General features: G+C 42.5%; 1 protein-coding gene across 1 annotated transcript; it reads left to right on the forward strand.

Moving 5' to 3' along the window:
- Nucleotides 1-77: 77 nt before the first annotated feature.
- On the forward strand, nt 78-9,790 carry COQ4 (coenzyme Q4). Its single transcript, XM_036749330.1, has 7 exons — nt 78-182; nt 338-565; nt 5,000-5,096; nt 6,201-6,303; nt 7,953-8,082; nt 8,806-8,899; nt 9,101-9,790. Exons 2-7 carry the CDS (start codon nt 349-351, stop codon nt 9,285-9,287), a joined length of 828 nt encoding a protein of 275 aa, XP_036605225.1. The 5' UTR covers nt 78-182; nt 338-348; the 3' UTR covers nt 9,288-9,790.
- Nucleotides 9,791-17,622: the final 7,832 nt, after the last annotated feature.

A 17,622-nucleotide genomic window follows, 5' to 3' on the forward strand; every position in this document is an offset into this window, starting at 1 on the left:
GATACAACCAGCGTCCAGGAAATGAGGTCCCTCGCTGGGCGCCGCCATACTCCTACGCCGGAAGTGGTACTTTCTTACTGTCCCGAAGAGAAACATGACTTAGGCCGAGAATAGGACTGGTTCAATTTGGAGATAACAAGAGCCATTGGCAACGGAGATTGCACCTCCTCTCCAGGTTTACGGTAATAGAGTTCTCTGAAGGGTCGGGAGAGCCCTAATAGAACTAGAAAACAAGATATCTGCGAGCCGGCGAGCGCGATCGAACTAGTTTTGGCCTCTACGCGGCTCCGTCGCAGCTGATTGGGAGGCGGATAAATTTTGCCCTTTCTTCCTTTAGGGGCTGGTGCCATGGCGACGCCGCTTCGCCTGCCTCGGCTCCTGGGCCTACTACCTCGATTCCGGCTCGGCTCCCGTCGCCCCGTTTCGGACTCGGCGGCTCTCCCCGGCGGCCGCAGTACGGGCCTGGGCCTGCTCTACCCAGGCCACATACCCACCAGCCCACTACAGAAGGCGCTGCTGGCGGCCGGAGCCGCCTGCATGGCGCTCTATGACCCCTACCGCCACGGTGAGCCTGCCCGGAGCGACAGCTGACCACGGAGGTCACCGCCTCCACCCATCTCATTGTGCAGATGAGGAAACGTAGGCTCAGAGGCTAAGAGACTTCCCCGAGGTTACACAGGAAGTGCAGGGACACCTGGCATTCAAACCCAGCTCCTCCGATTCCAAAAGGGGAGCCCTTTCCCCCACTTTTTCACGATGCCTTGACCCTTACCCTGCTGACCTTCAGCCTGGGGAGGGGTTGAGCAGATTCTTGTTTAAAGATGAGTTCATCCAGTCCCTTCAGTGGGGAGATTAGGTCGCAGAGAGCTAGCTAGTCGATAGCTAGGTGACCCCTAGGGTCAGGAGCAGAGCCAAGAGAAAACGTCCCGATTCCCGGTTCATGACCCTTGCAGGGTCACTTTGCCACTAGGTGAACCCTAGTGCCCTGGCGGGGATCCCGGTCTTCCTTCCTCCACCCTCTCCCTCCCTCGCCAAAAGCCCCACGTTTGATCCTATTCCAATGCCCTTTCTCCTCTATCAGGTCCCACTTTTAGACCTGGGAGGGGATGCAGAAATCTTCTAATCTCATTTTGCAGAAAAGAAGTCCCACCCAGAGAAAGAGAATGAACTTGCTTAAAGTTAGATAAGTGCCCAAATATTTAAGGGCATTAGGAGCAGAGCCACGATTTCAATCCTAGTTTTCTGCTTCCCAATCTAATCCTCTTACCACTATTCCAGGTGGCCCAAGGTGAAATAGAGAAGCAGTGGCTGAGCCAGAACTGTAGAAATCAAGTCTGTTGATTCACACTTCAGGGTGTTTTCTGCCGCTCATGATCACTAAAGCCCTGGCCTGGCTACTGTGGTTTGTTTAATATCTTGTTCTCCAGGATAAAGCCTGTAAAATGAGGAGGTTGGTTTCAAATGACCTGAAAGGCCCCTTCTGCTTCTAACATTCTGACTCTGTGCCTTCTATACCCCTCCTACTTTGCTTACCTTCCTTAACCCCATTCAGTGTCACTCATTTGTGAGGTTCCTCCCCACTTTAGAGCTTGAAGAGGCCTTAGACATCTCATTTTATAAAAGAGGAAACAGACCCAGAATTGAGATGTAATTTGCCTAAGGTCACATTTTTAGTTCATGGCAGAATCAGGACCAAATTTCAGGTTCCCCAACTTCTAGTCTAGGGTACTGTCAGATAACTCTTGCCTTATTTAATATCGTGGTAGGCAGCCTTCTGCCCTGCTAACACTCATCCCCAAGTCCCCACCTGACCTCATCCAGTGCCTTGAACTTGATAGAGCCCTAGCACCTTTAGAACAGGATGGGAACCTTTAATGTCCCATTTTACAGCTGAAAAAACAGACCTAGAGAGAAGGGGAAGTGATTTGCTCACAGTCATACAGTAAGTAAGTAGAAGAACTGGGCCTAGAACCCAGGTCTTGTGATTCACTGTCCATTCCTCATTATAGAAGCCCTATTTTTTGGGACCAGCATTTTAGTTTGCTCTACTCAGGCTTGCCTCTCTAACCACAAAAATCCATTTGCCCACTTTGATAATTAAACCTATGTAATCTCAATACTTAAAAATGTTTATTCTTAGTTGGGAAGAAGGAAAAGGAGGACAGTTAAAATTATATATGTGGTACTGATGAGGCGAATTTTAAAACAAAATTATACTTTAGAGCTGGAAGGGGCCTTAGGAATCATCTAACCCAGTCTTGTCATTTTGTGAAAGATCATACTGAGGTCCAAAAAGAGTGACTTTACTGAAAATCGCACAGGTAGTCAGTTGCAGAGCTTGGATTAGTTAGTAATGTTAATCTGTACAAAGACTCAGACCAGTGAAGTAATTAGGGTGGCCCAGGGGTTGACAGGACCCAGGTCACCTAACTCCCAGAACAGTTCTCTGCCACTACTTAATTGCTAAAGTTCTGGGCAGGTTACTATTATTTGGTGTGTTTACTATTGTAGTCTCCAGCACCCTTCTCTAATGACTGTCCAAGGCACTACTAGGTCCCATCCAATGCAACCTTTAGAGCACAAAGAGACAAAGAAGTCACCTATAACAACCTCATTTTATAGAGAATGAGACAAGAAAAAGCAATTTGGGGGAATGTGGTGCCAGATCTGGAACCTTTGAATTGCAGTCTAATGAATTTTTTAAAAATGAACTGGTACATTTTGTTTTGACAGAAGACACTTTATCATAGGGTCATATATTTGGAGTTATAAGGGACCTCAAAATGCTCTTTTACAATGAACAACCCCCCTGAAACCATTTAGTGGATGTTTATAGGAATGAGTCCTTAAATTTTAATACTATGGTACCAATATTGATTGCTATGATTCACCATATTGTTACCTCTCTACATTGACTCTACTTGCATTGTTGTAGGTATTAAATTTATTTTCTTTTGATTGTGATTTCTTTACTCTGTATAATTTCATAAGTCTTTACATTTTTCTCTGAATTCTTCAAAATTGTAATTCTTTATACATTCATACGCCACAATTTGTTCAGCCTTTTTCCAGTCATTGGTTACATATTTGTTTCCATATTTTTGTTATAATGAATAATACTGCTATGAACATTTTTGTATGTTTGGGTCTTTTCTTACAGTCAGTATCCTCTTTGAGATATAGGCCTGGTAGTGGAATCTCCAGGTCAAAAGGTATAAACAACCTTGTAACTTTTCTTGCATAGTTCAAAATTGTTTACCAGAATGGCTAAACCAATTCACAGTTTCACAACCAGTGAATTAATAATATGTTTTTCCTACAGCCCTATCAATAAATACTCCCTTTCTAATCTTTTTGTATCTTGGCTCCTCGATGGGTGTGAAAGCCTTAGGGCTTTCATTTACATTTCTCTATTTATTCTGAGGACTTTTTTAGATAATTAATAGTTTGCAGTCTCGCTTTTGGGATTTGTTGGTTCATATCCTTTAGCTACTTGGGAAATATATGTTTGTTTCAATTTGCATTTTGGATGTCATATTTTTATTTTACTTACTATAAAGATTCCCCCCAATTGATATCTTGTTTTTTTTCTAATTTGGGCTGCACTGATTTTATTTGTGCAAAAGCTTTTACATTCCTCTATTCAAGATTGTCCATTTTTTCTTCTGTGATCCTTTTTATTCCATGTCTGATTATAGTTTTTCTCTTATTCATAGTTGTGGGAGATATAACTTTCTAGTGTCTTATTTTTTTTTATTTTATGACTACATAGTTTATCCATTTAGAACTTGTTGTACAAAGCATAAGATGTTGATGTAAATTCATTTTTCACTAGACTGTTTTCCCAAGATTCTCTTCCTGGATTTATTGAGCACTAGACTTCTCTCTACACATTTGTATCTAGGTCTTGTTTATCTGATCTAATTCAGTGATCTTACTTTTTTGTTTTCTGTCGTGTACCAGGTAATTTTGAGAATTACTTCTTTATGCTTTAAGATTTGATAACACCAAGCTGTCCCTCCTGACTACTATTTTCATTATTTTATTTCAATAGCATTTAAGTCTTTTGATTTTGTTAATCTTGTTTTGTAGTTGAAATTTTGGAAGTCCTGAATGTGTGCTGGCAGGTTCACCACTTTTTGCACCACACCCTGCTATTAGATGATCACTAAGGTCCTGGGCAGGTCATACCTGCCTTGTCTGTTTTTAGTATCCTGCTTGCCGGCCCTTATCTATAAAATGAGGGAGTTGGATAAGATAGATGACTCCTTAAGTCCCTTCTAGTTCTAACCTTTAACAGCCCTATTCTGCTGACTCCTAACCAGTGACCCAAAGGGTATAAATTCCCTCCAACACTTAATATAGATTGAATTAAATTATACAATTCGAGAACAGGAAGGCTCCTTAGAGGTCATTTAATTCAGTCTCCTTATTTTAAAAATGAGGAAATTTGAGGCCCAAAGCTGCACAAGGAACTAGTGACAGATCCAGGTTCCTTGGTTGTTAGTTTAGTGCTCTTTCTACCACAGTATATTTTAGGTTTTAGGGAAAGATTCACCTCTGTAAATATAGCCTATCCATGAATCTGTCTCTACCTGTTAAAATTCTTTGTACCCTTTAAGGCTCATCTCAGGGACTGTTTCCTCCATGAGTGAATGAAATTCCTTCCTTGAATACCATCCCACCTCCTCCCACCTGAAAGTGGTATTTCCATCCTCAAAATTCTCAAATCACTTTGTATTTTTCTTTTCACTTAATCCTGTTTTGCCTTAAAACTTTTTTGTACGCTTGTCTTAATGCTTCTATTAAGTTTCTTGAAGTGATAATCAGGATCATTTTGCATCTTTATATCCTCAGTACCTTGTACATAAATGTTTGGGAGGACCTTGGCCTCTTTCCCTTACATCTTACCACAGGGTTCTACACACAACTCGGCATTTTGAATCTGCCGAGAGACTCCCCCCATTCTTTCCGCATATGCTCATTTCTGTCCTTTCAGACATGGTTGCTGTTCTGGGTGAGACCACAGGACACCAAGCTCTGCGGGCACTCAGGGACCGGATGAGGAGGGACCCCGAGGGTACCCAGATCCTGCAGTAGGTCCCCTCTTGGGCTTGGGATGGGTTTTACTTAATTGGAGGGGTTGGGGGTGGGAATAGAATGAGAATTCTGACATCCCTCAAACCAAACCCCTACTTGTAGGAGGTAGAGTATTGGACTTGAAGTCAGGAAGACCTGGGCGAGTCACTTAGCCTTTCTTGGCCTCAGTTCCTCATCTGTAAAGTGAAGGGGGTTGAACAAGATGACCTCTCTGGTCCCAGCCCTGCCCCATCCTGAGCGTTACATAAGGTATTGCTCAGTGAGCTTTTCTCTGCCTAGGAACACTACTCACAGGATCAAATCCTGATAGCTTATCGTGGAAGACTCTCTACTCCCTGCTTCCCCAGATGTTACTTCTTACACAACCTTTCTTTAGCCATACTATTATCATTTCTTGGAATGCTCTTTACTCTCCTTTGCACTTATTCTTATATCCCTTAAGGCCCAGCTAAAGTCATGCCTTCTCCCTGAAGTTTTCCCTGACTACCCCAGCCCACAGTGAGCTCTCTTTTCCGTTCTCTGAACCTCTTAAGTACTTACTGTTAGTACCACTAATTTTGGAATAATCGTGATGGCTGACCTTTGTAGAGCAATTCAAAGTTTGCACATGTGGTCTTAGTGGACCTTCGGAGCCATCCTGTGAAGTAGTTGCTGCCAGTGTTACGATTCCCATTTTACAGATGAGGAAAAGGGAGCTCATAGTCATACAGCTCTTAAGTGTAGGAAGTGAAATTTGACCCTTTCCCGACTCCAAAACTCTTTCTACTACTGTATACTGCCTTTCATCCTGCTGTTAATTATCTTTTCACATTGATACACTTTTTTCCCCAAAAGTTTCTTGAGGGTAGGGACACCATCCTAAACTTCTTTTGTGTCCCTCGACATTTATTAGTAAAGAGTCTCGCACATAGTAGCTCAGTAAATGTATATGGATTATGGCTTTCCTGCCATTCCATTTCTATCTAATTCACCCTCTCCTAAGGCCCACTCTAGCTGTCAATTTCACATAAGCTGTCTGTGTGTCACTCATGTCTGGTAATCTTATCCCACCCCTTAATTCACTTATTCTAGCTCCTGAATCTTCCCCTCTGCTCCCACAGGGAACGGCCTCGAATCCAGCTCTCTACCCTGGACTTGAACAAACTCCGGACCCTACCAGAGGGCTCCTTTGGTTGGGAGTATGCCCACTTTCTTGATGTTAATGTGAGTGTTTGTTGGGCCCTGGGGGATAATGGGAGTAGATAGAGGTAGAACCATGGTAACAGCCACAAGCCGCCACAGAAATATCCTGGGAGTGATTGTATCACCCCTGACCTTTTGACCTCAAAGACCTAGGTTTTGTCATCTGGTTGTGGGCAAATAGATCAGCAGACTATAAAAGCCTCTATCAAAGCTAAGAGAAGATTGGTAACAACATGGCCTTGGGGCCTTTCTGTGTCCTCTGTTCCCCCACTGCCTGGCAGCCATAACTGCCCAATGACTCCAGAGGAACTCTGTCCAGTAGAAGAGAATACAGGGACAGTCAGTCTAAGGGTATTAGTCCCCCACTTTTTTCATAATCATTGGGGCTGCAAAACCCCCTGACCTAGCAGCCTTCTTCTCCTAAAACCTTCTTAATCCTACATCCTATGGCTGCTCTTCATGTTAACTTTAACCAGATATCATCTGTATTTTTTGAAAACTAGAAGATTTCTCCGATTCCCCAACATTATGGTTTTCCAATCTATCTCTCTGATGGAGGGACCTGTCCAGAAAGTGTCCCAGGTAGCTATCTGGAGTCAAGGACCTGGAGAGGGCATAGCTTCTGACCCAGTCCCTAGCCCGTATTGTAGCAACCAGCTATGACACAATGGGGCCCCCAGGCTCTGCTAACCCATGGAGGATGGAACAACAAAGACTGCATGGATGTGGGAAGACATAGAGACAAACTAACAGTGAAGAGAGCAATATTTCTATCAGTACTAAAGGGAGCTGTGATTTCATCAGCACATATGGGTGATCCCTTTGGTGATTCAGTTGACGATTCCCTCATACCTTCGTAGATGTCTTTGGGAGGACTATGACTGAAAAAATTCATCCCCTGCAGAGCCTCTGTCTGAACTGAGTGTGGGAGGTGCTCAGCCAACAGGCCATCAAGAGACAACTATTTAAAGCCTTTCCAGCTTGATAAAGCTGCTGGATCCTGTGCTCAGAGGAGAACTTTGTGGACAAAATAATCCACAAAACAATTAAACAAATGAAAATACTTGTCCTGTGTGCAAGCAGGGGGTCAAGTGCATTCAGTGAAGAGGAAGCCAAACATCTCTAGGTTGAATCTGGGAGATTCCAAGCATTCAGGATTCACTTTTGGTGCTGCTGATGGATGGACATCAGGAGGTCTAGTTAGCAGAGGAGGAAGTTGTGTGCTTGTACTAAAAAGAAAAAAGACCTATGGCTTACATACACCTCATCAGCTCATAAATACCTTACTATTACCAGAGGGACTACCCTACTTCCTTGCATACCCCAGCCCTCCTTCAATTTGTAATGTGCTTCTGTGACTTTTTGTTTGTCTTTCAATGGTGCCCTTGATCTTCATTATAACTTGATTTCTCTCTCCCCCCCATTCCTATATATGAACCCTTCCTCTCCCACACAAATAACCCTAAAGATGCCCTGTATGCCTCTAACAACAGCCTTTGAGGTAGTCATACCAGACATTGCTTGCTTCTTCAAATGTTGATCTAAATTAGTGTGTGGATGTAGAGGGCATTAGTGCCAAGGACTAGTGAGGAATAGCTGGCCTATGTGGAATTGGTAGCAGAGGATTAGGAGAGCTTATGTAACTGAGTGCTGGGAGGGGGGGCTTTCAGAGGGTATCCCCAGATACACGAGCGCCCACCCGCTTTGTGGATGATGAGGAACTTGCTTATGTGATCCAGCGTTACCGTGAGGTTCATGACCTACTCCACACCCTTTTGGGAATGCCCACCAACATGCTTGGTGAGTGAGTACTCATTCTGGTGGGCACAATGCCTGGGAGGTTGGGCTGGGGTGGATTATCTGAGCATCTTAAATCCAAAGGGACAAGAACTGTGAAAGCAACAGTTCAGGAAGGGAGCCAATAGCTTGCCCTGGCCAAACTAGACACAAGAACTGAATCCTATTACAGGACCTAGGCAGGTTTGGCCAGCTCCTGATCCCTCCTCCTGGAGGCTGTGCAGCCCAACTTGAGCATCACATGAATGAATGAGCATTTATTAAGTGTTTACTATGTACAAAGCACTGTGCTAAGCACCTGGGATACAGATAGAAAAGAGACTGTCGGTGCCCTGAAGGAGTTCATATTCAAATGGGGATGAAGACTTTGGGAATTGGACTAGAAGCAGGAGCCAGAGGTAGTGCTGCCATTCCCCAGGTTCTTGGGCCTATCTTCACGTTGGTGGCAATGGGTCAACAGTTAGTGGTGTTGGAGAGGAGTGTGGGCCCCTTCTCCATGGTGATTGCTCTCCCTGAGATGGAAGCAAGGCCAGTAGTCTGGGGGTTCAGTTTCTGGGCTCTCTATAAGGAGCTAAGGGGAGGCGATGGTAGGGGATGCCTTTCCTGGTACATGCTGCTTCCTGGCTGTCAGGATGCCTTGCTGCTTCTACCATACAGTGATGTGTGGCAGATCCACCCGTAAAGACCCATCCCTATCACTACCCATTTTCTTTTCCTTTTGGCCAGGAGAAGTTGTAGTTAAGTGGTTCGAAGCCATCCAAACACGCCTGCCCATGTGTGTCTTAGGAGCTGCCTTTGGACCCATCCGACTCAGTGCCAAGTAAGTTCCTTTGTGGCCTCTTGTGTGGGTGTCCAGACAGGAAGAAGAGCTGGGGGACAGAGAGACAGGAAATGGGAGCAGAAGCCAGAGCCCGTCGGTGCCTGCATTCAGACCTTAGCAATCTCTTTACAGCTAGACACATACCATATAGGTGAAGTATGGGGTGGGGTTGACACGATGGATTCTTCTCTGTCCCCACAGGAAGCTGAAGGTGTTGATGTCAGAGCTGATTCCCTGGGCGGTTCAGAATGGCCGAAACTCCCGGTGTGTCCTCAACCTCTACTACGAACAACGGTGGGAGCAACCCATAGAAGCCCTCCGGGAGGAGCTAGGCATCACTCCACCCCCTACTGTACGGCCAGGCCATACTCTGTCCCCGAAGCTCTGATCCAACAGGTTCATGCCAACCCTGTGCCGCTGGGCTGCCCTGCCCAGGATCTCTGCGCTCTGTACCCAAGGACACCTAGCCCCAGATAAGGGGATGAAGTGAGTTCAAAAAGCGGACCTAAAGGGATATGTGTATACGTCTTATTTCCCCAAAGAGATATGGGAATAAAAGGAATCTACTTACCGTTCAGAAGAGATCCACCACTGCCGTGTAAGTGGAACTGGATGGGCTCAATACAGAGAATCCTGTTGATTTATCAGGAATCCCTGGCTCTGTGAATTTATTTAATTTACTCTCCAGTCACCCTGCTCTCCCCTGAAAGAATTCCTTCTACCTCATCTTCTCCCATTATTTCACCCTTTTTTCTACTTTTCCCTCCAAGTTCAAGAATCTTTTTGGGTGGTTTGGACAGAATGCCAGGATGTCAGCTTTTTGGATTCAGAAGGGGTGTAAGGAGGGATGTTGGTTCCATAATCTGAATAAAGCCCTCTTTTGGACCCGGACATTTGTTTCTCTTCTTTTTTGCCAGATGGCTTGCTGGCAACTCCAAGGAAAAAGATCAAGTTTTGCTTCTCCCTGTTTTCTAGGTTCTGTCTCTCCCCCTCCACCCCTGCTACAGCCATGCTAGAGGATTCAGGTGGTCTGTCTAAAGGGCACTGAGCTAATGTTTTCCTCACATGAGAGCCAGGAAGTAAAAGGGGGGGGGGGGCAGTGAAGAATATGACTGAGAACGTGAGACATCCTTTGCCCTGGGTCTCTTTTGGAATCATGTGATTACGGGACAGGCATGTACACAAAGCCAGACTCTAGCTGCCTCTCCTTATTGTGTGCCATATGGTCTGGTTCCTGCCTAACTGGCCTCTGGCTAACCTGCCTGAAGCCCTCTCAGCACTTCTTTAGAGGTTTAGAGCAAACAAGAACCACTCCTTTTTAATTAGCACTTTAAAGAAGTCTAAAATTTACAAAATCCTTTTTTATACTGTATCTCATTTAAGCTGCTAAACAGCCTCATAGGCATTACAGGTATTATTCCCATTTTACAGATAAAAACATTGAGTGACTTGCCATTGGTTAATAACTAATATCAGAGGCAAATCAAACCCAAGACTCTCCTGGTCCGAAGACTAAGGTTCTTTCCATCTTAACACACTACCCTACTTCGCACAGTGGGTGTGAGCCATACAATTAGAGAACTCATTACTCCTAAGAATTGGTACAGGAGGGTCACCCAGGGACTATATGAATCTAACTGTAAAATAGAAATAAAACCACAAATTAATGGAGAAACATTAATTGCTCATGAGTAGGTCAAGCCAATATAATAAAAATGACAGTACTACCTAAATTAATTTGCATATTCAGTGATCAGACTTCCAAAATATTTTGTAGAGCTAGGGAAAACCATAACTAAGTACATATAGAACAAAAGGCCAAGAATCTCAAGGATAATAATGAAAAAAGTGGGAAGGGTCTATCCGTACAGATCTCAAACAATACTACAAGATAGTAATAATTAAAATGCAATTGTGCTAGTTATGTAAAAAAACATAGTTGATCAATGGAACAGGCTAGGTACGTAGCATGTTGAAGTAAACAAATATAGTAATATAGTGTGTGATAAACCCTGCCCCAGTCCCTTAACCTCCATTTGCCTCAGTTTCCTCAGCTGTAAAAATCTACTTTGCAGGGTTGCGATGATCAAATAAGAAAATATTTGTTAAAAAAAATGCTTTGCATAGTGCTCAGCACTTAGTAGGTGCTATATAAATGCTTATTCTCTTCCCTTCCCCTCCTCTTCTTTTCCCAAAGATCCCAGTTATTAGGGAAAGGACTCACTGTTTAACAAAAACTTCTGGGAAAACTGGACAGCAGTTTGGCAGTAATTATTTTTAGACCAACATCTCACACTATACACCAAGATAAGGTCCAAAATTGATCCATGACCTAGATATAAAAGGTCAACAGATTAGAGGAAAAGGAAGAAATTACTTTTCAGATCAATGGATAGGGGAAGAGTTCATAACTAACTTGTGATAGGTCATAGAAGATAAAATGGACAGTTTTGATTAGCACAGTACTCTAGAAGGACTGGGCTGACAATGAGACATTCTCAATCTTGCATACCCCATCCAACTGGGAGAATTTATTTCTGATTAAAGGGTAAAGAGAATGTAGTCTAGGTGAATTCTGGCCCATTGTGAAATTTATAAAAATAAGAGCCATTTCCTAGTAGATAAATGGTCAAAGGATATGAACAGGCAATTTCAAAGGAAGGAATCAAAGGCATCAACAATCATTTTAAAATGTCTAAATCACTAATAATCAGAAAAATGCAAATTAAAGCAACTTTGAGACTCTGCCTTAACTATCAGACAAGTAAAGATGACAAAAGAGAATGACAAATGGAGGGTTTGTGGGAAAAAAGGTACTTTAGTGCATTGCTGGCAGAACTGTGAGCTGGTCTAGGCATTCTGAAAATCAATTTGGAACTATGCTCAGAGATTTACCAAACTCTACATACCCTTTGACCTATCTATATTCCCACTAGGCCTGTACCCCAAAGAAATCAAAGAACTAGGAAAAGGATCTATATAGTTTTAAAAATATAAAGCAGCTACTTCCTTAGTAGCCAAAACTTGGAAACTAAAGGGGCAGGTGTCTTTCTATTGGGGAATGACTAAACAAAATGTCATATATGAATGCAATAGAATATTATTATAAGTCAACAACCATTTGTTAAGCACCTACTATGTGCCAGGCACTGTCCTAAACACGGGGGTTGTAAAGGTGAAAAAAAAAATTCGTGCTCTCGTGGTGTTTACAGTCTAATAAGGAGACAACCAGCAAACAGTAATATACAAACAAGTGTGGCTATGTATATATATAATTTCCATTATATTTAACATATTGTACGTCATGACTATAAATACATATATGTATATATGTGTGTGGATGTGCATGTGTATAGACATGTGTATATGTATACATGTGTGTATGTGTGTTGTGTGTATATGTATATATGTGTATGTATATAAATATATATGTGTATGTATGTATGTGTGTATATATATATACTAGCCTATATATAGTGTATATATACATACACATACACATAGATAGATAGATAGATAGATAGATATACACTAGCCTACCACAGACCAAAGCCAGGAATGTCTACACACATCTGACAACAGGGAAAAAGAGACTAAAGCAGTGAATCCCAATCTCTATTCTCCCTCATTTGCAAGCAGAACATTAGCAACCTGGGAATTAGACCATGTAACAAAGTTATGTCAGATCATGCTTATGCAGTCCAGCATTCTATCGCCAACAGAGACTTCAAAGGACTAGGGGACCCTCTGATTATCCTCTGTCCTAAACACTGTATATAGACAATTATATATGATATAATATATTACAAGTATAATATCTAATCATATCTTATTATATATAAATGTATGCTATAATTATACTCTGTATGTATTATGTATAGATATATAAAATCTGTAGGATAAATTGGTTATAATTAACAGAGGGAAGGCACTAGGACTGAGAGGGATGAGGGATGAGGGTAAGGCTTCTCTTAAAAGGTGGGCCTTTTAGCTGGGACCTGAAGAAAGCTAGAAGGCAGAGATGAAAAGAGAAAGAAATCCAGGGCATGGGGAGCAGCCAGTGAAAATACATAGAGAGTCATGTGTAACTGGCAGGGAGATCAGTGTTACTGAATTGTACAGAATGTATTACCTTACAGAAGGTAAGAAGACCGTAAAGTTAGCAGGGGAGCAGGGAGTGAAGGGCTTTGAACAGAGGATTTTATGTTTGATCCTAGAGGTGGCAGAGAGCCACTGATGTTCATTGAATGAGGAATGGGAGTGTGTGGTGGGGGTGGATGATGTTGTTACTCTGGCAACTGAGTAAATGATAGACTGGATTAGGGAGAGACAGAAGGCTATTGCAATGATCCAGGCATGAAGTGACGAGGGTGGTGGCAGTATCAGAGGACAGAGAAGCATGTGTTATTAAGGTAGAATCTACAAGACTTGATAACAAACTGGATATGGGATGGTAAGAATGAGGAATCAAGGATGACACCTAAATTTCAAGCCTGGGTGACTGGAAGGATGCTGTCACTATAAGAAATGATGAAAGAGACAATTTCAGAGGAAACTAAGGAAGAACTTTATAAAGAGATGCAAAACAAAATGAGGACAATTTATACAATGATAACACTATTGAAAGACTTTAGAACTCTGACCAAAGCAGTGATTACTGAGTCTAAAAGAATGAAAATCAAACATGCCACTCAACTTAAAATTCAGAAATAGACACGCCTTTTCAGCTATTGTGAATGTGAGGATTTGTTTTGATGGAGTATGTAAATATATATTGAAGCATTTGTTTTTCATTTTTCATTTTTTTTAAAAATTGCTCAATTGGTGGGGTTGTAGTAAGAGACAGATTAATTAAAAAAAAACTTGTCACTTGAAAAAATATAAAAGATTAATATTTGACCTGGGGGGAAAATGAGTTGGTACAGGCAGGAAATGTAATTTTTTTTAAAGTTATGACAAATGTGGGGGACAAATTCCTAAAGGGATCTGGATAGGACCTCACTTTTGAGGTTGATGTCAGTGAGGATAATCAGACGGTCCCCTAGTCCTTTGAGGTCTCTGTTGGCGATAGAATGCTGGGCTACATAAGCATGATCTGACATAACTTTGTCACATGGTCTAATTTCCAGGTTGCTTATGTTCTACTTGCAAATGAGGGAGAACAGAGATTGGGATTCACTGCTTTAGTCTCTTTTTCCCTGTTGTCAGATGTGTTTGGATATTGCTGGCTTTGGTCTGTGGTAGGCTAGTAACTCAGTACCAGGTTTCCGAAATCAACCAATATTTAGTAGACCAAGAGGCCATTTAATACCCACCCAGGGCATAATTCTGTGTGTGTATGTATGTACACACACGCACACACACACACACACATACATACATACATACACATACATACATACATATTTCCAGGACCAGAGCAAACAGTGCTCCAAGTACACCAAGGAATTATGCAACTCTAAATAAATCTCCATTGAGCATGTACAAGGCCCTACCATGTACAAGGCCATACACCAATTCAGATCTCACAGAGTTTTAATTTACTTTTAAGCAATTTGAGTGAACATTGATGTTATTTCCTTGGTATAGTCCTAAATGAGAGGATTATGGGTTATTGTTACGTCAGTATGTATGACCAGGCCAAGTGACAAATGCTCGAACCCTGGAGAGTACTTTCTAGAGACATCATGATGTAGTCAAAGAACTGGACTTGGCTCTGACACAGAGTAGCTGTGTGACCCTGGGCAAGTCACTTCTTTCCTTTTTTGTGAGCCTTAGTTTTCTCATTTGCAAAATGGGGACAATAATACAGAGTTGTGAGGAAAGTGATTTATGAACAAAGTGCTATACACATGTGAGCTGTCATTTTTATAAGCTTTTTTTTTAGGCAATGAGGGACTAAATGACTTGCTTAGAGTCATATAACTAACAAGTATCTAAGGTCACATTTGAACTCATATCCTCCTGACTCCAAAGCTGGTGCTCTATCCATCGTGCCACCTAACTCCACTATAAGTAAGCTTTTAAAAAGTGTATAATTGACAGCATATTGGTGTCCAGTGCGTAGGGGATCCTGAGGGTCCAAACAAGGTGCCTTCCCAGAATTTGGGGCAGACATAAGCTTGCTCACTCTCTGAAACTGAAACAAAATAATAATGATAATAACTGAATAAGGTCAGTCATCTGCAGAAATAAACCAACCTAAGAAATATGCTGGATATAGTCTGCTAAGATTAGGGGGTTTCTTAAACAGAAAGACATCAATGTAAAACAGAGCCTATATGAGATAAGGTGTCATCTTGGAAGTTGCAAAATGCCTGTCTTAAGGAAGTATTCTAATAAGCATTGGTGGCTGAGGAGTGTATTTATAAAGAGCTGAAGAATGTCAGCATTTTGGAGGATTAATCTTGCTAAAGCATAGTTTTACTACGTTATCCCTTTGCTCAGAAATTTTCACCATCTCCTTCCTAAAAAATCTCTCAGCCTGGCATTCTAGGTCCTCCAAAATAGCCTAATATCCCACTAGTTAGTACTAGTTAACACCGGTCTGGCAGCCCTCTACTCCAGTCAAACTAGACCATTCACTGTTCCCCGAACAGCCCTCTGGTTTCTCACCATTATGTCTTTGTTAATACACACAGTTCTTGGAATGGCCTTCCTCATCCAGTTACACCTGTCACATTCCTGCCTATCCTTCAAGACCCATCTGATCACTCCAGTTAGAAGTGATCCTTCCTTCCAAACTCTCGTAGCATTTTGTATGTCTTTTATTGCTTGCACTAGCTCTCTATAACTCAGAGTATGGTGAGTCAGATATCCCCCTTAACACAACCAAGTTGTGCGAGCATTGGTCTGGTGGCACCAATGGAAGACTTGTGTAAGCAAACAAAGTTAATGTATGATCTTAAGCAAAATTCCTAGAAGGTGATCAAAGGCGGCGCCCTTCAGTCTGCCCTGATCAGACCGCTTCTGGAGTATTGTGTCCTGTCTTTGGGACTACATTTTAAGAAGGAGATTAGAAAACTGGATCATATTCAGAGAAGAATGATCTACATGCAGGGTCCAGAAATCATGTCATCTGAAGAACGCTTTAAAGCCTGGGGGATGTTTACACTTGAGTGGACTGGGCCAGGTGAGGGTGGGGGGAATTGTTATCTTCCAATAGATGAAGAGAAATCAAGTAAAGGAGAGTTTGGGGCTTATCCTATGTAGCTCCAGAGGGGAGAACTGCCCCCAATGGGCGTAGAAGCTACAAGGGAGGCAAATCGCCTACAATGAAATCAGTACTGTCCAACAATGGACCAAGTTGCTTTGTTGTCATCTTTGGAACACTGGAAATGTTTCTACAAAGGCTAAATAAGCACCTGTCAGAGATGTTGTAAAGTCAGTGCCTGCTCTGGCTGGAAGGTTGGACTTGATCTTCAAAGTTTCTTCCAAAGAAAAGATTTGCTGATTCTGTGCTGGAAGCAAGGCTGCCTAGGTCTTCTAACCTGAGTTAAGTCAAGGTCTTGGTGCCTTATTTTGTTTTTTAAATCAGGCAGCAAGTGGAAAAATAAGATGAGATTTGTTAAATATTTCTATCTCCTACGACCATAGATTTGATTTAGAGCTTCAGGGGGATCTTAGATATCATATAATCCAGCTCCCTTACTTTGCAGAGGAAGAAACCAAGTCCTAAAGAGTGGCTTGTCTAGAGTCATAGTGATAGTGAATGTCGGAGTCAGGATCCATTTTATAGATGAGGAAACTGAGGCCAGGAGAAATTAAATGACCTGCCAAAAGTTTCATAGTAAATATCAGGGTGAGGGCTCAAACCCACAATCTCCGATTCCAAAGTTCAGTCCACTATCGGGAAACTGGGTGGCTCAATGGTTAGCAGGCTGGGCCTGGGAATCGGGAAGACCTTAGCTGAAATCTAGATTCGGACACTTACTAGCTGTGTGACATTGGGCAAGTCACTTAAGCCCTGTCTCAGTTTCTTCAACTGTAAAATGGAGATAATAAAAGCCCCTGCCTCCTAGAATGGTCATGAGGATCAGTTGAGATAATCGATTTGCAAAGTGCCTCGTACTGTGTCTAGCACGTAATAGGAGCTATAGAACATGTTACTTTCTTTCCATAGCACCATGCTATCTCAACCAGAGGAGAGGTGGTGAGAAGCAGAATGGAGTAGTGGGTGGAAGGCTGGGCTTGAGCTGGGCACCTGGGCTCAAAGCACCCTTACTAATTGTGAAGGTGATCTTCTGGTAACTTCTCCCAGATGATTTCCTGATCGGTAAAATAGGTTGTTTGGAGGGCAGTGCTTCGAATGCGCTGCCTACGAGTGAATTATTGTTTCTTGCTTTAGACTCGAGACTGTAGCGTTTAGAGTTTGGGAGCAAGCTTAGCTCAATTCTCTCTCATTTGACAGGTGAGGAAAATCGAGGCACGGAGCTGGCTTTTTCGTGGCAGAGGTACTGTGTATTGTATCATTCCCGCCACGCCGCTCTCTCCAAGTCCAAACTTTGCACTAAAGAGTGCGCCCTCCGAGATCCACGGACCACGTTCACTTTTGGCTGTTCCTGCGGTGCCCGATGCTTTTCCATTGGCTCCCGGGCAGACCGCGACCTAAGTCTTTCAAAATTTGCTCTTCAAGGTTTTGCCACATTTACAACAGAACTCCCAGAGACTTTCCAGAGACTTTTAAAACGTTGGGGGGAGAGGAAAACATACTTTTCAAAACG

Source organism: Trichosurus vulpecula, chromosome 3 (genome assembly GCF_011100635.1).
Source record: "Trichosurus vulpecula isolate mTriVul1 chromosome 3, mTriVul1.pri, whole genome shotgun sequence".
NCBI lineage: Eukaryota > Metazoa > Chordata > Mammalia > Diprotodontia > Phalangeridae > Trichosurus > Trichosurus vulpecula.